The sequence below is a fragment of the Ictidomys tridecemlineatus genome, chromosome 6 (assembly GCF_052094955.1).
Source record: "Ictidomys tridecemlineatus isolate mIctTri1 chromosome 6, mIctTri1.hap1, whole genome shotgun sequence".
Lineage (NCBI taxonomy): Eukaryota > Metazoa > Chordata > Mammalia > Rodentia > Sciuridae > Ictidomys > Ictidomys tridecemlineatus.
In genome coordinates, this window is record NC_135482.1 from 47,411,892 (window position 1) to 47,435,663 (window position 23,772).

At 41.4% G+C, this 23,772-nt stretch overlaps 1 protein-coding gene and 1 long non-coding RNA gene across 6 annotated transcripts; one reads left to right on the top strand and one right to left on the bottom strand.

Annotated features, from left to right (window-relative positions):
• Positions 1-977: 977 nt before the first annotated feature.
• On the bottom strand, positions 978-14,619 carry Dyrk2 (dual specificity tyrosine phosphorylation regulated kinase 2). Of its 5 annotated transcripts, XM_005328715.5 has the most exons (3): positions 14,152-14,619; positions 13,377-13,525; positions 978-6,562 (listed from the first exon to the last, which is right to left on the bottom strand). In XM_005328715.5, the coding sequence occupies exons 1-3, from the start codon at positions 14,198-14,200 to the stop codon at positions 4,955-4,957; spliced, it is 1,806 nt and encodes a 601-aa protein (XP_005328772.1). In that variant the 5' UTR covers positions 14,201-14,619; the 3' UTR covers positions 978-4,954. The 5 variants fall into 5 exon arrangements, with proteins under 5 accessions (XP_005328772.1, XP_005328773.1, XP_040136280.1 ...); XM_005328716.5 differs by lacking the exon at positions 13,377-13,525 and having other exon boundaries at positions 14,152-14,618; XM_040280346.2 differs by lacking the exons at positions 13,377-13,525; positions 14,152-14,619 and adding an exon at positions 12,543-13,289.
• A 258-nt stretch (positions 14,620-14,877) lies between these two features.
• LOC120888279 (uncharacterized) lies at positions 14,878-22,928 on the top strand. Its single transcript, XR_013440503.1, has 2 exons — positions 14,878-15,473; positions 21,898-22,928. It is a non-coding gene; the product is annotated as an uncharacterized LOC120888279 (long non-coding RNA).
• The last annotated feature ends 844 nt before the right edge of the window (positions 22,929-23,772 follow it).

Consider the following 23,772-nt stretch of genomic DNA (forward strand, 5'->3'; position numbering starts at 1 on the left):
TGGTTAATTGGGTTTGTTTATTTTTTTGTTTTGTTTTTTTGCATTGGACATGAAATTTGAAAGGCAAAATAGGCAAAAAAAAAAAAAGAAAATTTATAGCATAGTTTATAATAAGACAAAACCTGGGCTGAGGATCTCTCACACTATTCCCTTGTTTGAGCAAATCCCATTACTGATGCAGGAAAACACACCAAGTAATTCCTCAGCTGCTGGTGGCAGGAGGGATGTAAATACAAATGTGAGGTAGTTCTTTCCACATGAGGGAAATATTTGTCTACATAATATCCCTGCAATGTCTGACAAATTACCAGAACATCTGCTTGCTGTCATCTGTGAGTAAACTCTTAGCTTGGTGTTAACTGAACTTGACACTCCATGAGCCAGTTGTAGTTCACAGGCTTTAGTTCTGACCCAGTCATGACAAGAGACACTAAAACCCCAAAATGTGAACTACAGAGAACACCAAGTACAAAAACTGCAAACAAATTCACATTAAAAAGCATGGGGTGGAGCAGGAGAGAGCACATACTAATAATTTACCAGATATTGTGTGTAGGAAATTATGAGGATTGTTGGGGAAGAATGGACAGACTCTGTCCCCATAGCTCAACTGCCACTCTGGAGCATTAAAAAAAAAAAAAAAAAAAAAAAGATCTGAGGCTCTAGCATGGTAGAATATGGTTAATACCATGTAAAAGAGTAACATAAAAACATTGAAAGTAAAAAAATAGAATATTCTGAGAATACCAAGAACTGCCTATTAAATATTTAATCTCTCTTACTTGAAGTCTGCACATCTAAATTAAACTAATAATTATTGCCAATGAACAAACCAGTAGAATGGACTATTTTAACTTCTCAAGTCACTGATATAGAACTATCTGTTTAACATTCTAAACTCTCTCCAGACTAGCAGACCAAGAATGATACCAGCAATAGATCAGGAGTTAAATTATAGTTAGAAAAGGGGAGAAAAGTAAGGTAGGACATTAAAATTTTATTCTGAAATTATCTCTGGCCACAACAATAAAATTTAACAAATATTCACTAAACAGTCTTACTCCTGTCATCAGCTGTACAATACATACAGTATCATAGAACTGGCCACTAGGATTAAAATCCACTAGAACATATTTCATGTTAAGTGGCGACAGCAGCATCTCACAGAAATTTTTACATACATATATACACAGTCCACATTCAACCATTTTCACATATTTTCAGTACACACAGTTGCAGCATATTACAGTCACGTGTCTAAGTTGTTGCTCGATAAAAACCCAAGCCACTGCCTAGACATAACTGTAGCAGTTGAGCTGAGTATAATTACAATTAATTTTATATATGTCCATAGCAGAGAGATGTACAAGCCCCTAAGAAAGAAAGAGTTCACAAATACTTGTTTTTTAAATGCTACCACAGCATTATGTTGGGCAATATTAAAACCTTTACCAACCAAATCAGATTTTTAAAAAGTCTTCTGCTTACCAGAAATATTTTTGATGAAAAAAATTACAAAAATGAATGCTCTCTTTAAAATAATTCACACTTGTATTTGAAGATTCCAATATGGCCCAATGCTACTGATGCCTAAAGTGTTTTCTAACATTCTGATGGAGTCATTTAACATGACTCCAAACCACCCATTAAGTTTAAAAGTGGCTTAAGTGCCTTGCACCCATATTGTAAAAATCCCTGGCCATCCTTACTAGAGCCAGGCACATATAAAAGGAATGCACTTTGGTTCATACCAAATGCCCTGGGATTAATCACACTATAAAATTAAATGGTTTGAGGTAAATTTTTACAAATACAGTTGATTTTTGTCTAGTGTTAGCATAACAAAAAAAATATCCTTTAAAAAATCAGTCTGATGTTAAGATACAACAAAGGACATCTTTAACCCCTTAAACACAGGGATTCCCTGTGTAACTAGCCAATGGTTATCTTGTTCAACACCCAATGATGATTCATGCCTTATGGTTTCTATTAAGGCCTGTAACTAGATAGTTAAGACAGATGTATCTTTGCAGAGGTGGGTTCCATCCTTACTGCCTAGCATTCAAAGAGTTAAAGAGGCCAAAAAATGCATGCCCTACAACATGGCATTCAGAACAAAAGGCACATTGTTAACACTAAGGGCACAATTTCTCCTCTACTGTTAATCTACACGGTCTTGCATCACTGTTGTTCCACCGTTGTAGCAATACACTTAAGTGGCAATGAACACTCTGGTGGTGCAAGAAACCGAGCCAAATGAGACTGCAACCAAAGACAAGACAACACTGTGCTATTCCTAAATCTGACAACAGCTCAGACATCCCTAGACAATGGTAACCTGTGAGACCAAGGACTGTTTCCAAGCCGATTCCTAGTAGCTAACAGAGCCCTTTATATTTTAGGTTTTGAAAAATCACAAAGATGCAACATTTTTTTTTTCTGATAGTATAATCCAACTAGAATTTTTTAAAAGCAGCTCTGTCACTAAACACTTAAATGTGGCGGCTCTCATGTATATAGAAATTTTCACTGTATTTGGGTAGGAGGAAAAAAAAAAGCCCCATAGCACTGCACATTATAGTTTGGCTTAAAAGTTTCCGGTTGCATTTGTGAATAAAGATAGTCACAAATGCATTGCTGGCATCTTAAGAACCAGTTTTGTGTGGTGGGGAAAAGACAAACTTTTATTTTTACTATTTAATGTAAATTTTCATATGTATAATCATTTTATAGGAAAATTAATAACGGCAGGCTCAGTCTCATGTATTTGAGCCAAAATGTAAAAATGAGAGTGGAAATGGAAGAGGAGAATTATAAGGGGAATATGACCTTTATGTGTTTTTATTTATTTTAATGACCTCAAGAAGCTAACCATCATTAAGAGACTCATGGTTTTACAAAGTCACCAAACCAAGTCTTTTACTTCTTAAGCCTTTAAGCCAAAATCTCAATAAATACTCAAATGTTTAAGTCCTATAAACCACTGATTGGGGGTTTCGTCACATGAGCATTATTTAAAATGCAAGTTACTAATATATTATTGCACTTTCACAGATTACACATAAATGTGTACAATATGCTAAAGAATTTGACTAGGGGAAATAAGCTATAATTTCTAAATACATAAGTACAAATTAATTTATCAGTGACACCTTTAAATAGTAAAGCAAATATCAATATCACCATCTTATTAATAAGCTAATCTTATTACTGTTTTTTGGCAAATATCTGAAATATTTCCTGAGCATATTTTTCCACCATCAACCAGCAAAGCCTCAAGATAAGTAAAATGTTTTTTTTTTTCAAAACTACAATTTTTTTTTTTATCTTAAAGTAAAAGAAACTGTAGGATTCATATTAAAAGAACTTAACCGGAAACTTTCTTGGCCTCACTGGGGACCATGCTTTAAGTACTTGTAAATCAATTTACAGGCAATACAATAATATCTGTGCATATAAAAGGTTATTTATCCTAATTTATACTACCCCAAACCTATTGTCCAAACAGGCAGAAATCTTTCTATATTAAATTGCACATACTAAAAAATTTTTCCACGTGCCTTGAAATTGATATATATCACTGCTCATACATTAGTGATAAAATACTGAAATTTTCACTGTGAAAATAATTATTATTCAGAGAAGAAAATATTATTTTACCTAACTCTCGGTTACTTTCCCAGGTAAAGTGTCATTCCCACAAAAACAATCAGTGCAATCCAAAAGAAAGTAAAATAAAATAGAGGAATGCAAATTCTGTGGTTCTTCTAAAGATGCAAAGAATAAGTCAAACCATTTAACTTGAGGTTGAACTTCTCTTCCTTTAAATGTGTTGTTAAAGCTGGCCTTACTGAATGGCCACAGTGATTTCTGTTCACCAAGAGGGTTTTCAACCCTGCTTTTTTTCTTTCTTTCTTTAAAGAGAGAGTTGATACTTTCCCAGGCTAAGGGAACCTTGCAGTGGCACCTGAAACGTGTGAACTCACTCTAACCTGCTAAATCTTCTTTGGAACTATGGAAATCCCCACCTTCAGTAGCTGGACTGCTGTTCTTTTAAAAATTGGAATATGAAATGGTGGTCACAATCACAGCTGAGATGTCTCTTTCTGAATTAACAGTCTGGGATGTACAGCTGAAGAAAGAAGACAAACTAAATGCAGATAACAGATGTGTGGTGAAAGAGGAACAGAGAGAAGAGCAGAGAAGTGAGGAACAGTCATGGAATACATTTCTAAAATTAGGTGCATAACCAATCTTGAAATAGGAGGCTTCCTGACAAAACAGCTTGCCGATCAGAGTAGAAAATTTGGAGGAACACACACGTTTCCGTTTCCACTTAGCAACCAAAATACTGCCTTGCCAGCTTTTAAAATGTCAGAATGCTAACTGGGCAATTTAAAACTTGGGGATCTTATTTTGTATTTGTTTGATCATTACTTCAGGAACAAAATCTCTAAGGTGCAGTTTTTCTTAGAATATCATTTTCATCCTGACCATTGTCCTCCCACCACCACTACCACCCAGATTTATTTATGGAAAAAAGAAGCAGGACATGCTACACCTGTGCATGAACCTGGAGTGTGGAGAGAGAAGGGGAGAATATGAACCATAAAAACATAGTGAATGTCTTTGACCAATCTGTAAATGCGTGGCAGTCATGAAGTAATCAATGGCCTGCCACTGATGTTATTACTCTGCCACACTAAATACAGTAAGGCTCATCGTACTTGTAGAAAACAAAAAGTTTCAGAAAGTATAAAAACTTAAAGCATTGTCCCCATGTATTTTATAAAAACAAAACAAACAACTTTCTTACATTAAAATTAAGTGCTGAAAAGATACAAATGAGTTGAGTTATTGAGCAAATAAAAACAGGTCTGAGCTACTCCTTTTCAACCCAATAAGGCTCAGCTATGTCGTATCTTTCAGATTACCAGCATCGGGGGACTTGAGCTCAGCTAACGAGTTTTGGCAACACTGTCCTCTGCTGAATATTCCCATTGGCATCTGTCATTTGTGCCAAATTAGTCCTCAGTTTAGAAGCTGAGCTGGAAGGTGGAGGTAACTTGGAAATGGACGTGATAGCACCAGTGCTCTCGCTTATCCTTTTCACTGAAGTCTTCTCCCCAGTGGGAGGCTTTGGCAACCGCCTCCTTAGCCAGGGGTGCCGTAAAGCCTGGCCTGGGGTCATGCGAACTGCAGGATCCCATTCTAAACACTGTTTTAAGAAGTCAAGGAAAAGGGGATCATCACATCCCTTCAGTGCATTTCCCCACTCTCGGCTCTCTGGTGGGCCCCTCAGTTTCCCTCTCCGGGAACGGCCTCCATTGAGGACCACAGAACCATCTGAAAGAGTCGTGACAGTGCAGTAACGGGGATAACCCTTGGAGCTCACAAAATTTTTGGCTCGTTTGGATGCATCCAACAGTTTCTGGGAAGGCATGCCCAACAGTTCAATCATACAGGCCAGCTGGTCCCCTTCATCCTCCCCAGGCAGGAGGGGGTAACCTGTCAGGAGCTCTGCTAAAATGCAGCCCAGGCTCCACATATCAATGGGCATGCCGTACCTGGCCCCAAGTATCACTTCTGGAGCCCGGTAAAAACGTGACTGGATATATGTGTAGACACGCTGATGCTCATAACAACTGGAGCCGAAATCAATCACTTTAATACTGCTTCTACCCTGCTGCTTTAACAAAATATTCTCGGGCTTAAGGTCACAGTGAATTATTCTGTTTTTGTGCAAAGCATCCAAGCACTGCAGAATCGAGTGGGCAAATTTGCGGACCAAAGGCAGGCTAAAGCCCTGGAATTTATTCTTCTTGATGAGCTCATAGAGGTTCATACTCAGCAGTTCAAATGTCATGCAGATGTGGTTGCGGAAGGTAAAATTCTCCAACATGTGTATGACGTTCATGGTATTATCCTTGTCCTGTTTCCGCAGGTGTTCCAGGATTCGGATCTCCTCTGCAGCCTGTCGGTGAAAGCGCTTCTCATTCCGCACCATCTTCAGGGCCACATGCTGGTGGACTTTGTGATCATAGGCCTTGACCACTTGACCAAAGCTCCCCTTTCCAATGACCTTGAGGACCTCGTACCTGTAAGCCACATGATCGTGGGGCACCTGCACATATGATCCCTGATCATCATCATAGCCACCATTGTTGGGTCCACCTGTCATACCCTGGCGCTTCTTTGCATTTGGACCCAAGAAGTATATTTCAGGGTAGCTAAAAATCTCATGGTGTTCAAAGGCTGTTAATTTTTGCATGTATTGCTTCATTGCTTGTTCAGGAGTCATGGGCGTGGCTTTTACTTTCCCCATGCCTTCCATAGACTTCAGAGAGGTGGAGCTCCCCTGCCGTCTGTGAATGTTCTCCAGCTGCCGCTCAGGCACCACTGGCAAGCCGGTTTTGCCCATTGTTGTAAGCCCATTTGGTTGTGTTGTGAGCACTGTCCGCTTGTTACTGTTATCCTCAAACAGCTGCTGAACCTGAATCTGTCCGTGGCTGTGGCTGCTAACATGCAGGTGATCATTCATTGTGTGCTTACTGCCACCAATCTGGAATTGAGACAGGAAACATAAATAGAATGCAAGAGCTCTGCCTGTTCAAATGTGAGATTTTATAAGTCAGCCACCATCCCCCAACTTTACAAAAATCCACTTTGGTTTGAATCCATAGCCAGAATTAGTTTTACTAAATGGAGAGACCCCATGAACACACTGACAGAGAATGGAGATGATGCTAACAGGCTCTGATACAATAAAAGAAAAAGCGATCAGGTGACTTGAGTAAGGCTAGAAAACACAGGAAAGAGGGACCTCACAACTGTGAAATCTAACAGATAAGCAGGTTGCTCTGCAAAGCTAGAGTCCTTATAGTAAGTTCTTCTGTGAGGCAGAGACCAATCTTTCTTGTTCATCTTTTTCTATTATCCCCTAACATTTAATACCAGGTCTGGCCTATCAAAGGTGTTCCACTCAGTTCATACTTAACATAAAAATGACAGTGGACGCTGGAAAAGCATTAGCACATCAGAATTTACACTGGCTCCCAACCCTGGGATCACAGCATCTTCCATGCCTTACACAGCAGTTTCTTTATAACATGAGGACAAGAGTTACATACTCTTTCTCCAATATCTAGATCTAGTCCCAAACTGCTTAATCATCAGTGTTCCCTTCTCCTTGGAAATCTAGGAACATATATGTGATTCAGTGACAAAGCAAAACTCTGCTTGAAAGATCCTCACAAAGTTATGTACCACAGTTATCTTGTAAGCCTCTGATCTATTTTTAAAAGTTTCTGGGCTTTACTGACTGTAATGACCATTTAAGGCCATTCAGCTCAACAAACCAAGCAACCACCACGATGTCTGGGGCCTTGCTTTGGTCAATGGCTCTACCCTCAGAAGACATTTATTTCTATGGGCTGCTGGGACACTTGACTTTCTAACAGGGAATACAAAAAAGCAACTGCTATTTCAGGCACAGGTGCATCCCTGAACTGTCTTGTCTAAACAAAATTGGTCTGGAAAACCAAGAGGCTAGGCATTCTGAGAACATGCCTGATTTCCTTCAAAGCAGCCTGCTAGTGATTTTTATATGAAATCTCAAAGACCAACTTATCACTCACAATTCACCTCATTCATTCACCTGGTACTGCCAGAGGTCTAGTCACAAAACTGGGAGGGTGGGATGCCCTTTAAGAGCTTACAATAAACTAGCTGAAGGCCTTTGTCATCAGTATTTTTATCTATTATTCCCTGCTAAAGTCTACCTTTGGGGCTTTTTATACCACTAGGAGGGAAAAGAAGTGCTCTGTAGCTGTAACATAAGAATTCAAGAAATGATCTGGGACACCAGAATTATAAAATGAAATTTTAAATCCTTCCTACTAGAAGATCGCGCCCTTCCCTTTTTCTTAAGCTGACAGACATACCATGCATTACCATTAACTGCAAACTGAGGCTTCTCTCAGCTTGCTTCTAAAGCAAAGTAGAAGGCAGCACTTGGACCTGTCTATGACTTCATAGATTCAGGGATCTTATTTCTCAGAGAGATTTTCCTAAGATTTATAGTTGATCTTTTTTTTTATTAAACTCGGATATGATACTGATACTCCATGCTAGGTGACCTTGTATTATATTAGGGTGGCTGGACAGGTTAGTTTATTTTCATTCTACACCAAAAGCAGGACAGTCCATAAAAATGCATTAGGAAAGCCTTAGGCATATATAAAATTAATACAATCTTCACTGCTTTTGTTCCCAAACCTGTTTCTCTGCATCCCTTCCTCCCCACTATGGTCTGTCAATCACTAGCAGTAAAACACCTGGAATTCAAAACATATCCCTCCTACACAACTGTTCTCTTAAGGGCAGGATGAAAGTACACCTTACTTATATACATGCTATAAGAAATACTTCATTAAACTTAAAGCCACATCAGCCTTGAAGGTTTAAGGATTTCTAAAATAATAGCCATCATTTTTTTTTGAACTCAGAAATTCACTTTAATTTTTGCTATAGCAATTTTTATGTTTGGAATATTTCAAAAATTGATCACAAACATTTTAGTCAACTAGACAGTTTCCCCATGAACCAGACCATCTTGTACCTCTCCAACTGCTTTCTCTTGGTCTCCTTTGGCAGTATCAACTGTCAGTTTGCCTGTCCTTAAGTTGGTTCTTCAGGGTTCAAGGCTCAGTTCTCTTGGTTGCTCACTCCCACAATTCCCTGGTTCATCCTGACCTCAGTCAGGCTTCAGCATCACTCCTGGGCCAATGACTGCCCTATCTGCCCTAGTTCAGACCTGCAGAATACATGTCTCCAGAGCTAAAGACCTACATCAAACTGCTAGCTCTCTCATCCAGAGGCACATCAAACCCAACTTGTGACTTTTCTACCAAAATGGTTTCATCCTTTCATAATTCTCAATTTTTGACAAACAAAAGTCTTAACCTCCACAGTCACTCATTTCCTGACCTGGAAATGGCATACCTGGAACACCCTCTTGGCATCCCCCTCCATCTTTGCAAACCACCATGAGGTCCAGTCATGTTTATCTTTGCATACCTTTTCCATAAGCATCTTACATACCCACTGCCTTTCACTGGGACAATTAAAGCAGCTTTATAATATGCATCCTTGTTTCTCAGTCTGGAATTCTCTAAGTCTCTTCTTCATAATGTCTTTAGAGTTACATTTACACATATCAATCTGAGTGTTCTTGCTTTTGCTCAAGGCCCACAACTATGTCCCCTTACCACAGCTAACGCAACTTACTAGTGAGAACACAAGGCCCTAAAATGTAGAGCCTCAATAATCTAAGCCCTTCTAGTTTCAGTTACCACTGCCACTAGACTAAAAGGAAGAAAACTGAATTTCCCAAGACCCATGTAAACACCAAGCACTTTTACATTCCTTTGCTTTCAATGAGGTCACATTTTATAGAAGCTCAGGGATTTCCAGTAAGACAAACATGAAATAAACCCACCTCTACCATTTATCAACCATGTGAACTTGGGCAATTAATCTCTCTGAACCTTACTGTTGTTGTCTGCAGAGAGAAGGTAACAAAGCTACCTTATCAGGACTATTATGACTGTTCATTTCAGATGCTGCTTGGAATCTTCTTCTTCCACTGTCTAGGTGATAAAATGCTACTCACCCTTCAATGCCTAGTTCAATTCTCCTTTGACCCACTAAACAGCTCCTTCTATACTTATAATGCGCTGACATGTAATTAATAACACTTATTTCATTCTACTGTAATTGTTTTAATATCAGATGTACCCACCTAGAATTGGTTTTAAGTAATTCCAAGGCAGGGTCCACCTCTTATCTTTGTAAGTCCCTATTAACATAAACTCAGATACACAATAAGCACTTATTTGCTGAATAGAAGAATACATGTCAATAAATTGCTATTAATTCTCACCTTTCTTGGGGGTTTTCTTGAGAAATATATTTTGTATCTTCAAAAGAAAACATGAAGTCAATACCCAGGGCATTAGGACATGTCCCTTGGTGACTTAAGTCTCAAGATGTTGCGCTATCAGTACATCAGCAGAGACTTGTAGGCTGAGGACAGTTGGTTAAAAAACACCTGTAGCAGACACCTAAACACCTAAAAGCCACACATAGAACCTTAAACTTTCTAGACATTGAAGGGATTCATGTGAGAGCTCAAGTCAAAGAAGAATTTGAGCCTCAAACACTGTAGGACTCTGAAATCACAACCAAACTCAAAAGCGCAATTAACTGATCTATAAAGGTGGGGTGGAGGGGGGTATGGAAAATTTAAAAAGCCAGAACATTTCCAGAATACATATGCCAGGACTACATCATAAACTTAAGGTTATTAAAAAACTCTCACTCCCACTCAAGCCTCTGAAGGCTGAGAACCTGACTTATTCCTATTTGATTTGCTAATGTCTAGCACAGAGTATGTCACATTTAAAAACATAGGCTGAATGCAGTGGTTAAAATATCCACAAGTGAGGATTTAAAATAGGAGGACCTACAACAGCTCCCTTTGACCATGAAATATTTCAGTATTAAAAATTATGTAAGAACAATAGTCTTTTAACAAGTTTGACAATTTTTTTTTTTTTTACTGTGTTAATATCTTCCAGGGTTTTACAAACTTCTCCAAAATCATCCTAAAACTATTGTGTGTGCTGTTATGGGAATAAATCTGAGTCTAAAAAGGATGTTAGCTCCTCCCCAGCACAGACAGCCCATGTAGCCCTGAGTCTACACAATATCAACTTGTTCCTCTTCCAAATACTATTATTTTTAAAATATGAACTTTAATTCTTTACTCCAAATTATTTCATAAAGGTATCTGGAGAGTGCTTTAAGCATTAAGTCATGAAAGTGACAGATTTTAGTATTTTGGAATTTTATAAATGAAATATATTAATATCTCCCTGACTATATATATATTTTTTAAAAAAGAGCTACTGGGAATCAAGATAGATATTGGGCATACTTTAAATGACAAATAAACTAAATAAGTATAAAAAGATAAAAGGAGACAGAAAACAAGGGGCAATGGGAAATTCTAAGAATCATAATCTTTATAATCACTTATTTACCTGTCTACTATATCATTTATAAGGGAAAATATGGGCAAGCTCCTATGACAAGGCCATTTTTCTCTCCTTAATGCCCTTTTCTCCCCACTCATTCTAAAATAATTCTTCCCAGGTGTAACTGCTCTGGAATTAAAATCAAAAAACTTATAAAAACCTGACAGACATATGGGAATATGAATCTGCAAAGGTTCTTGCATTTATAATACAGCTAATACAATTTCCTAGACTTAATAGTGCCAGGCAGTATATTAAAACCAGTCTCATGAGGGTTTGGGGCTGTACAATATGTATTGATATGAGTTGGCTAGGGAATCTTGACCAAACCAGTTACTTTGTAGAGTCTGCATCCTCAACTAAAAAATGAAGGAATAGAATCCCATATTTCAGTGGTCCTTTAAACTTTCTTATTCTATGAAATCTGTGATGTTATACATATAGTATCAAAACTAAACAACATTCAAACCCAAATTCACATTTTCAAAACGAAGCATCTAATAATTAACAGCATACTGAAGTTTACACTTAAGTTAAAAACAAGTAAACTATGCATACTTAGACAGCAAAACATAGATATTTATCATTAGAAGCACTGGGAAATACACTCACATATTCACGTTTCTGGTACACGACAGGTTATTCCTCCAGTGGTGATTTTGTTTTCTCTAATTTCATCACATATTTCAATGGCAAAGAGGCTCTGATCAAGCAAGCCCATCCTTAAAAAACTGGAATCCAGATGCAAACCAAGTATTCTTTCTCAGTTCACATCATGTCATGTGATTACATCAACACATGGAAAAAAACTGGATGTTATATTTTCCAAACTGTCAGATGATTCTAAACTAAACAAAAAAAAATCCAAATCCCTAAAACCAATGGTAGTTCCTTAACTGAAGTATCTGTGACAATAACATTCAAGGGCAATTCACAGAATCATCCATCCTACCTGCAGATTCTCTCCCTCCCATCAACAGTCCAACACAGATTAGTTAATATCTGTGTAGTGAACTCTTAGCCCCTGGGACTAGACATGTCATGAAGAGAGAGAGAGAGAGAGAGAGAGAGAGAGAGAGAGAGAGAGAGAGAGAGAGAATATGAATAACAAGAAAATGTTTCCTCTGAAATGTGCCTCTCTCTCTCTCCCTCCCTCTCTCTCTCTCTCTCTCTCTCTCTCTCACACACACACACACACACAGGCATAACTCCAGCCCAGACATTCACTCACAATTTTTCCTCGAATAAACAGGTTCCCCCAGAACACATGATGATCCCCTACAGGCTACAAATGGCCTTTTCTACAGGAACTCAACTTTCACTTGGCAAACAAAACCATATCCCTACCATGCATCCCTCACACCTAATCACCTTAGGGGGCTCCTCTGAAAGATCCAACTGGTAAAAAGATCTATGAAACCACCGCCTCCTTCAAGTGCACACCTCCTCTAAGCTGCCAGTCACCGTCCAAGGGCAATCGCTGGGCGCTGAGAAGAGGTACATGTTGAAGTCCAATCCAGCTTGCTGATCTCTGCAGTCACCAGTCCCAAGCTGAGCTCCCCACTCCCTCTTAGCCCTCAGAGGGGCCACAGCACCTGTCAGGCATCCTTCCCTTGCCACCTACAAAACAAAGCTAGCCCTTTCCTTTTGAATAATGTCCAACTAGAGAATCCTACAGGGGTGGCTTGTTTTGTTTTGACTACTGCTGTGGCTCTTATTTTTGTTAATGTTAATTACAATTTCTGCTGTGCTCAAACCTGTAGCACTCATAAAACATGCTTACACACGCGAGGGACAATTGGTGGTGCTCCCTGCTGGCTGGAGCCAGGCCTCAGAGGCTCTTTGGGGGATCGATTTTCTGGGCAAGGCGGCCTGGCTGTCCCCTAACATATCTGTTTCTATAAATACCCACTACCCACGGGAGGGGGGGGGCTGTTTACCGGGTCAGGGAAGGGAGCTCTGGGAAGCAAGGATGAAAAAAAGAGGGAAGACAGAAGGAAAGCGGCGAGGAGGAAGTTCCAAAGAAGAGGATCTCAGGGGTGGGCGGGCTCCTGAGGGGAAGTGAGGGGCCCACGCCACAAGTATTCCTTTGTGGCTGCAGCTTTGGCTCACCCAAGTTACAGAGGGCGGCGTCGAGGACAGGCCACAGGCCAGGGGCGTGGAGCTGCCCGCACTTCGCCCTTACTTGTCCCAGAGTCAGAACCCCACAAGCCCGGTGCTTCTGCCGGGGACCCTCCCGCCGCCCACCCCCCTGGCCACCCATGGGCTGGGTCTCACCGTGTGGGCTGCGGCGGCAGCGTTGCTGGCCCGGAGAGGAGGCAGGGCGATGGGGGAGGGCGGGCCGGTCCCCACTCCGCTCCGAGGGGCCCCCGCACCGGGCCCCGGGGAAGCCTGAAGCTGGCGAACAGCGCTGTCCCCTCCTCGGCCTGGGAGCCACACGCGGGAGGAGACAAAAGAGGGTCAGGGGGGAGAGAGTCATCCAGATCCCCCACCCCAATGGGCAGCGAATCCTCTTTCCCAGAAGAGGGAGGGAGAGAATGGGACAGCAAAAACGTGCATCAGGGGAGTGAGGGGGCGTCGGGACCGGTTCCCCAGCGCGCACCCACGGGCGGGGCTCAGGCAGCTGCAAAGTTAAGTCGGGCCCTGGCGCGCGAGTTCGCGACCCGCGGGGAAGCCGGGCTGGGCCTGAGCTTCGCGGCCCACGTTGCAGGCGGCCAGCGGCCAGGAGGGGGGGTTGGCTGGCCGAGGAGGGCGCAACGGCCTCTCCAAGCTTGGGACCAGAGGGGAGGAGGCCCGGACGGCCCCGCCAGAGCCCTCGCAGGTCGAACCCAGGCCGGGGAGGAGGGCTCCCTTCGAGGCCGCCCTGGGCCCGCGTGCAACAATGAGCGCAGCGGTGCAGAGGCCAGGGCGCACGGTCTGCCCGGAGCTCTCCTGCACCTCACCACCGACTTTGTTCGAGGTCCCGCGGGCAGCGGCTGCCCGCCCCGCCAGGGCTGATCCGGGAGCCGGGTGGGGGCCGGCTGGGGCGGCGCGGTGGGACGGCCCTCCTTACCGGTCGGGTAGGCGGCGGGAGCGGCGGCCGAAGGTTTCCTGGTTAACATGGCCGCTGGAGAGGAAAATGCATTTCAGGGCTGCCGTCTCCGCCGCCGGTCCCACTGCTACTTCTCGCGGCCGCCGCCGCCTCCTGGCCGCCCCTTACGCGGGTCTCCGACGCCTCCTCGCCGCCTCGCGTCAGCTACAGCCAGACACACACAGTCCGCTGCATCCCCTCGGCCCGGGCCCGCCACCGCGAGCCCCCCGCTCTCCTCTTCGCCGCCGCCGTCCTCCTCTTCCTCGGGCGGCTGCAGCACCCCCCGGCCCGTGCACATGCCTCGCCCTCCCCTGCGCACCGCTGGCTCCCCGTTTCCCTCACATAGGGGCGCGGGGAGCGGGCTGTGCCGCGAGGACCCACTAGCTCGGGAGCCTCCTCCCGGGCTCGCGCGCGCGCCCCCGCGCACACTCACACACCAGCGCCCGCGCGCGTCGCGGCCCAGGAGGGCAGCCCCGCCCCCGCCGTAGGCCCCTCCCCGGACTCCCCCCCGGCCCTAGCCACACACACTCACGTACCCCACCCCCACCCAGCCACCCACAGGAGTCCCAGTTCCACACCAGATCCTCTGCATAGCTACCCCCTCTACTCCTGCAAAACTCTGCCGCCCCCGCCTGCCCTCCTCCTGCCCCTCCGGCCATCTGCCCTGTTCCCGCAGGCTTCCCCACCAAGGATCTTTTCCCCTCCTTGGCCTCTCTAACCCCCCCCCACAACGCCCCTCTTTTGCCTTACTACTCCACCTACCATTGCTTCTCTCCTACCGAAATCTCCGCAGAGACCCCTCCCCATCCAAGCGCTCCCCTAAACACAAATGCATTTTCAGTTTCTAATGGCTGCTCACAAACAATACTGTCCCCTACTCCAAGGTCCCAGAGACTTAACCACCCCTCTCCAGTTTGTCATGTATATAACTTAGTTGTGCTAGGGTCACCCTGGAGAGTCAAGCCCCGAGGAGAAGCCCTTGCTGAGCCCGGTGACCCTGAGCGTGGACGATGGCGATGGGCTGCCCTCCCACCTCAACCTCAGCCACACACACCCTCCCCGATTTTACTGACACCAAATGACCGCTCTCCAGTCGCTAGGACAAGAGGAGGCAGAGAGAGGCTTGTGGACGGCATCTGGGGAAGCAGTTGGCTGTGGGTTGCTAGGCAAAAATAAACATCAGAGACACCTCCCATTTCCTTACAACTGGAAGCCTTTTCCCCACGCGGCCACTGGGAGAGACACACCTTCCTCTCTGCTCACTGCTGCAAGGGAGCGACACCTCTAAATTCTCTCGTCCTCTGGTATGATTCTTTCCCTTCCAAGACACGTGAAAAATTTCTCTGCCCTTTTAATTGGCCATGTACTACTTCTCTTTCCCATGAGTACCAAAAAAATTGCTTGCCCATCTCACACCTGCGCCTTGTGCTGCGTGGCACATTGTATGCCTTTGTCCAAAGGTCACCGGTTTTGCCATTTCAACAGTTACGAACGAGAGAGGAAAGCTGGGCAAATCTCAGATGACAGGGCAGAAAGTTATGCTGTGTATTTATTTTCTGAGAGGTATCTAGTTTTTGAAGTTCTCCTGGGGATACGGGTCCATTCCACTCCACCCAGCAGCGTGCGTCTTCAAGCCCCTTGCAGGACCCAGCTTGCAGGCCCAAACTAGTGCAGACTCCAAAGAGAAGGGAGCCAGCCACCTCCTGCGGAGTTCCATCGCCTCTACTGTTTGCAAATTGTCATAGCAACCTCCCACAGAGATCACCTTCAGTTTCATACAAAGCCAAAAGTTGAGTATTTCAAGGTAATGTGATCCTCCCAGTGTCTCTGGGCTCCTCTAATAGTATTAAGAGTAGGGGGCTTGGCAGAGAAAATCAGTTGTAAAGAGAAGAATTTTGCCTAATACGTCTTTCCAAAAAATTCTCTTGGGGTTTCCTCCTAAGAGAGTAAGACCACAGCAGAACAATCAGTCTAACTACAAGCTGTAGAAGCTGACCTAAATTGGTCCTGGTGAGGAATATCTCCCTATGCTTATCACTGAAGGCTATTACATTTAAATGCACTTGGGAAAACATATTTAGTGTTCAGAATTAACTGAAAGAAAAGGTTTACTAAGTAGCAGAGATGAAACTAGGACTGGTTTCCTCACGTCTGATGTCTGGTCTGCTATCCCTATGCTTGCTATCATACCACCTTACAATTTCAAGAAAGTTCTTTCTTCCTCCTTTAAAAATAATTATATTTATACTGTTTTCCTTTTTTAAAAAAGTATTTTTTTAGTTGTAGATGGACACAATATTTTTATTTATTTATATGTGGTACTGAGGATCAAACCCAATGTCTCACATATGTAAGGCAGGTGCTCTACCCCTGATCTACATATAGCCCAAGCCCCTGTTTTCCTCTTTTTAAAAATGAGTATTCCATACTACTGATGTTCAAATTTTAAAAATTAAATAAATAAATTTTAATATGAACTGACATTTGTATGCAGGTTATCTGTACAATACCTCAATGGAAGCTGAGTATACTGCTTTTTCATGAATAAGAAAAACACTAATTACTAGTAGTGTTTGATTACTTTGATTTTTAAATTAATAATATTAATTTGTATATTAAACATGTGGAAAAAAACATGAAGTTTTATTTTTTACAAACATAAAGAATCACTAATTAAGTCTGGCATGGTGGTACACTCTTCAAGACCAGCATCAGCAACTTAGCAAGACCCTGTCTCAAAATTCAAAAAATAAAATCAAAAGTACTGGAGATGTGGCTTAGTGGTAAAGTGCCCCTGTGTCCAATCCCTGGTATAAAAAAAAAGAAAAGAAAGAAAGAAGAATTACTAAGTTAAAAGAGACATGAGACATGTTGTTTAGAAAACTTTTCTTGGTATGTTGTTTCATTATATTACAAGAATAATTTCAATTTTATTTATTTACTTACCGAACATAATGAAAATTGGCAGTTAACCCAATTGTTAACCTTTTTTTCTTTTTTTTTATACTTAAGATGAAATCCACAGACCCTTTATCAGTGAACTTCATTCTCAGTCCTTTTATTTTTTTATTTTGATACAGGACCTTGCTAAGTTTCTGAAGCTGGCCTTCAACTTGCAATCCTCCTGCCTCAGCCTCCTAGTTCTTAAGTATTTTTATTATAATAGCATACCTTTGAAAATTATATTAATTCTTGCTGACTTCTAAACTATATTAACCATTGCTTGGATTTCTTGACCTCAGCCTGAATTAATATCTAGTAGAAAGATATACAAATGTTCTTGGGCATTTAGGGAAGAGTGAACTGGGTAAATTCTGGGAGTTATTTTCCTCAAACTGTATTATTATAATCTACACTTATGATTGCATAGTATACTGTATAATATAATTGCATAGTACACTATCTCTTTATAAAGTGCTCTCAAAAATATTACCATGTTTAATCTTCATAATTGCTAAATAACCAGAAATGATTTGTCTTTAAATAGCAACCCCCTTGAGAGCTCCATTCAGTTAGTAAGTCTGCTCTTTGGTTCTTGCCTGTTGTAAATCCTGTATCTGTTCTGTAATGTTTATGAAATCCAGATTCAAATAGTAAGTAGGTAGGCAGGAATTAGCTGAAGTAGAGAGAAAGAAACTTAGGGAAACTCAGAATTGAGACTTGTGGAAGGACGTTGATTTTTCACTAAGGAAAGTACTGATCACAGAGAAAATTGGAAACGAACAAGAAAATTACTGGCTTAAAACCACACTCACTCATTTAATTCCCTTATCCAAAACATTTACAAAGAATTTAGTATGTCTAGGCCTAGGAGATATAATGAATCATCAGATGTAGTGGGCTAGGCTTCAGTCTGGCAATCTAATACAACTTTTTCTTTTATTAATTTAAGCAATAAAAAATATAAGCATCTAACTATTAATAGTGGGGTCCTATGGTCTGAATGTTTTGTGTCCCTCCCAAGCTTTATAGCCTAGTGTCTATTAATGGAAACCCCACAGAGAGAGGAGGCATAGAGTTCAAAACCAATGGCCAGTGGTATCTACCCTTGCCTCTGGAGGGTGGGTCCATGGCCACAGCTGGCATGGAAGTCCAGAAGAGATTTCTGTCCTGCTAGAAGGTTAGTTATCTGAAGTGTCTATATTGACATCCTACCTGCCAAGGTGATGATAAGGAGTCTACATAGGTCTGAATAGAGTCAGATTAGGAATTAACTTAAATTTTATCTGAAAATGTAGAAACAAAGTACAAGGACTTTTATAGCAACTAAGAAAATTGCTAAGGAACTGGCTGTGTTATGGGAACACAGACTCTGGGTAATGTGAGTCTCATGCTTTTTAGGAGAACACTATTAATTAATGGTACCTTCTACACACCCCTTAGAGAACATGAAGATTTCGTGGCCTAGGGTTCCTTAATGTAAACCCCTCAGATGTAGAAGGCAGAGATGTCAGAACCCAGTGGCCAATGGCATCTTGCCTCTGGAGGGTAGATCCATGGCCACTCCTGATGTGTAAGTCTAGAAGATTTCTGTACTGTTAGAAAGTTGGTGATATAAAGTGTCCAGGCAGATTGTCTGTGTTTTGGTCAGCACACTTACAGAGCCAATTTCCTTCAAACTAAGTGCAAGAGTCAGATTAGGAATTAACTTAAATTTTATCTGGAAATGCAAGAGGGTGCATTTGTTTCCTATAGTAAGTTAAATATTTGGAAATGTCAGTGAATTATTCCATCATTTCTTGAGACCAGTTCATCTGCTTTTTTTTTTTTTTTTTTTCCAGCTGCATTCCAAAGACAGGATTAGTGTTGAAAACTAGAAAGTAGGTGCTGTATTTTGGTCTTGAATGCCCCCCAGAGGCCCACGAAGGACTTGGTTGCTAGCCTGTAGCACTGGGGAATATGACAGAAATTTTAGGAGGTGGGGCTTAGTGAAAGGAAGTTATATGATTTGGGGTATGTCCTTAGAGCAGATATTGGGCTTCCAGCCCTTTGCTGTTTGCCTTCAGGCGGCCACGAAATGAGCAGCTTTGCCCTACCAGCTGCTCCCCATTATGATCTGCTGCCTCAGCACAGACCCAAAAGCAATGGGCCAACCAACCATGGTCTGAAACCTCTGAAGCCATGAACCTAAATAAAACTTTTCTCCTCGTAAGTTATTTGTCTTGGGTATTCTGTCACAGCGAGGGAAAACATACTAACACAATAGTACAGGGAACATGTCCACAGCCCAGGGAAGGTCATGTGCAGCGTGCTTTCTTTTTGCCCCCCAGATCTACTCTCTACTCTTTCATCCCACTCTGTGCCACAGGAGACTTCACAGACAGAAGCAGGGGGTTTTCTTACCCACCTGCTTTTGCTGGATTTGGCCAATGGAAGGTACCAGCAAGAGATCAAAGGAGTCATTGGCAATGATGGGGGGCTGTTTATCTCCCTGGCTGTGTATCCCACCCCCTGCTTTTTATGCTGGCTAGTTGTCTAACCCTAACCCCATACAGTTTGGGGTTGTGAGCCATCCTTATATCTTTAGGCCCTCCAGCTCTAGGCTTCTGTGGGACAAAAACAGGACATAAATTTTATTCTATGTTAAGATATAGATTTGTTATGAGGAAAGTTCAGAAAAGTCCAGATCAGTATAGCTCTGCTAAACTATGCCTGGTCTGAGGGATGTCTAGACTTGGGCTAGATGGAACAGGTATAGCAGGAATCAAGGCTAAGGAATCCTCCCAAAGAGTAATAGTGTCTTCACTAACACCTTTACCTGCCTGAGACCTCTCAAAGTAATAACTGACATTTATGTGTGGTGCTTATTGCGTCAGGTAAAGTTCTAGAGACTCTACTCATGTAAACACATATAATTCTCTATCTTGTACAGTAGGTACTATTAGTCCTATCTTAGAGACAAGGAAATTGAAGCACAGACAGATTAACCAACTTACCCAAGGTCATAACACAAATGAATGTCAATGCAAATGGTCTAGCTTTAGAATCTGTGCAGTTGCTGTTTGGGGCACTAAGTAGAGATTTGACCAGGCAGATCAGTACCATAATCCTCTCAATGTCATTATCACCACCAATAACTTTTCACATGGCAAAATGAACTCTTCGGTAAAGCCCCTCATGTTCCTGCAGTCAACCTCAGCAGTCTATGACCCAGGGCAAGCTTACTTTGTAAATAAGAACTGTGAGATGAAAAGAGCTAAGTGACCTGCAATAGATAGGAGTGGATTTAGAATTCAGATTTGTTGATTGCCAACAAAATTTTCTTTTTTTTTTTTCTCTCCCAAATTAGATTATTACAAAATTTCTTTTAGGTACTTATAAAAACATATACCATAGGATGATCAAGTTTTGATATTGTGGGATTTGGGGAGAAAATTCTTGTGGCCACAGGAATGATTATAGTCTGGACTTTAAGAATAAACTTGGCCAGATTCACAAAAAAAAAATTAAATACAATTTTATTGTTTTCTCTTTGTTTTATTATAGCTAATCTGCCCCCTTTGCCTCAGGGGAATGGAAAAAGAACAACAACAAAAAGAAGTGTCCATGGCAGTTGAAGTGGGGGTTCTTCTAAACAAGACTACCCCCTAGGGTAATTCATATTTCCCTAGGACCTGAAAGAATTGCTTTTAATTAAATCAGACGTTTAGCCATATCTATACTCTTATTCAAGTTAAAGACCAGGTTGGCCATATATTGGTTCATTTAGGTTGGGTAATTATTGTTAAATAGTCCTGGACTATTTTTAGAAAATATCTTTGATGAAAAGCCTCTTTAAATATTATTATAGACAATACCTTGTGCTTGTTAGTATCTCTCATAAGATGGTACTGGATCGATTCATTGTTCACACAGCAGTATTCTCCAACAAAGGGTCTGAAATACAAAAACTCTAGAGCAAACACTTGTGCTTAGCACATGTGCAGATGAATGGCCCTTGATCAGCCTCTTCAACTGGCACAGATAATAAAAATTAGCCAGGACATAATGAACTACTGATCGGCAGATAATAATGGATATGAAGAAGAGAGCAAGAGGGAATTTGTTAAGTGATCATTCCTTTTTAGAGAAAAGGGAAAAAAACAATTTTATTATAACCTGGAAGGAACAAAAAATAAAGTAACTGGCAGACTGGAGAGAATAATGCTCTAATAGAATAGGAATGGATAAATAAATCATGGTGTGCTAGACAGAATGAAGAGCAAGAAAATGGGTGTGGAGAGAGAACAAGAATAAGAGAGAAGAAAATGAGAGAAACTTTAAAAATTTTTATAAGAGGAACATGATAAAATGTGAGGTAAGGCCATGCATGAGATAAAGGTGAAAACAAAACTTAGAAATATCACTGGAATGCTGCAGACAAGCTATTTTCTTATAATGCACATCTTTATACCTGAAGCTTACATTATCTAGGGGCTCCTTAGAACAGATTGCATTATGCTATAGGGCATGGAGGTTGGTCAGGTCACTGTCTTCTACTCTCTGGCCACACAATTTCATCTGACCTTGCAGGGGCACTTACAGTTTCTCTGGTGATACTTTTCCACCTCCCCCAAGGCTGAGAAGTGGAAAAGAGAAGGAGTCCCTTCAATACAGAGCTGCATCCGCATGGCTGATCCAAGCAGAAACCAGGGGCTCTTCCTCTTTTAGTGAAGGCCTGTTTCTGTGGTGCTGTTTCCCAACTTGGTCCTTATTTTGCTTTTCCTTGTGTGCCTATCTCTTGAACAGAATTGCTTCTTCTAATGATGCAGCTATCAAGACAGCAGCTGGGAAAACGTGAAAACTCAAAGAATTTATGCAAAGAAATACTATGTCAGGCATGTGAGCTCGACTAGAATTGCATATTCCTGCTGAGACTCACTCAAGCACCATCGTATTTGCAAATGGGCACGTGGATGAATAAGCTAACCTGGTAGAGAAAGATGATCCAAGGCCAAGACGTTATTGCATATTTCAGATATTTGAAACAAACAAAAAAATCTTTATGCCACGGTCTTGCTTGAGTTTTTCTTCCTTGAGAAATGAAAAATCAACACAATTTTTTTTTTGATGAAAGCAGCCTTTATGTAAAGTTGTTGTAAGTTGAGAACACAGATCCCATTAGATGACTAAACAGCTATAATCCAGTTATTTCACAAGAAGAAAATAATACAATGGTCCTCAAAAAATAAATGGAAAAGAGAAAGACTCCATTTTTTTTTTAAATTCATAAAAGGACTTTTCCATGGAGTAACTGGCACTGAAGGCTGTCTAAAGGAATGGTTATGAAACATTGATTTTCTGAAATCCTGCAAGGTCTTACAAAGTGCCCAAGAAATCACTGAAAGCATATATGGCTAGCCAGCTCTGCAGCAGGGCCCACCGAAGCTCAAGATCAAATTTTCAAGAGCAGCTTATAACTTCCTACCCTATGTCAATACATCTCCTCAAAGTTGACGTAATGCCTACTGAATTGAAGGGTTGACAACTGCACCTGTTCATCAGCTTGCCTTTGAGTCAAGTTTTTCTTATCTCTCTTCCTCTTCCATAGCATTCCAGTGATCATTCCCATCATTAAAAATTTTCCTGAGAAGATTTGGCATTATCTATGAAGCAGGAGTGGGGAACTGCGAACTAAAATTGTCCTTCATCTCTCTAAACCCCAAGTTGATTTTTATTTCCATCTCAAGCAATAGAAGACTTTTAAAATTCCCTAAAGAAACTGATGAAATTTTGGTTTGTGCCTTAAGGGACCATATATAAACTGATCTTGAGAAAAATGACAACGAAATGTTTTCCTACATTTAAAATATTATGATGATGACTTTCAAGTGGTAATGTCAACAATCTAGAACACAGCAGAAGACAAGAAAGGAATGTTTTATTCTACATATACACAACTGGTGTAGCAAAACACATGCAGCACATAATCCAGACATTTAATTGATAGAAGAATTATTCAAACTTTTGTTCAAAAACAATCCACGACATGGTACAAGGGTCAGATGGCCTAGTACCAATCGAAGCTCTGCTGTGTACTCATTGTGTGGCCACTGGTAAATGTCTCAACCTCTCTGTATCATAGTTTTCTAATCCATAAAGTACTATCTCCATTAGGGTTCCTATAAGATTAAATAAAATGATCTACTTTAAATGCACAGAACAGAACCTAGCACATAGAAAGTATATACTACACACAAGTAAATACTATTTTATATACTTTTCTAGTAAACCTGGAAGTCTGGATTCCCAGGCAATTGTCTATTAGCTTTAGTAAATCAGGAGAGGTGGGAGGGTACTAGTAAAAGGTCCCTTGATAATTCGCACTTCATAAAGAGACTGAGAAGTTTCCAAAAGTACGCAAGAATCCAAAAGGCATAGCAGCTTCAAGCCATAGAGCATCATAGCCAGCAATTTTTAAGTGATTCGCCCTCACCTTTCTTTTGCTTTTCCTCTCTAGTGACTACACATGAGAGAAAACATACAACCCCTGACTTTCTGAGTTTGATTAATTTCACTTAATATGGCGGTCTCTACTTTCATCCATTTTCCTATAAATGCCAAAATTTCATTTTTCTTTATGGCCGAATAAAATTTCATTGTGTATATATACCATATTTTCTT

Bases quoted from the DNA above. Each gene is read 5' to 3' on its own strand.
- Dyrk2 (XM_005328715.5), bottom strand. From the start codon at position 14,200: ATGTTAACCAGGAAACCTTCGGCCGCCGCTCCCGCCGCCTACCCGACC. The intron at 13,526-14,151 runs GTAAGGAGGGCC...TGTGGCTCCCAG, and splicing joins TCCCGCCGCCTACCCGACCG to GCCGAGGAGGGGACAGCGCT. The intron at 6,563-13,376 runs GTGAGACCCAGC...TCTCAATTCCAG, and splicing joins CTGCCGCCGCAGCCCACACG to ATTGGTGGCAGTAAGCACAC.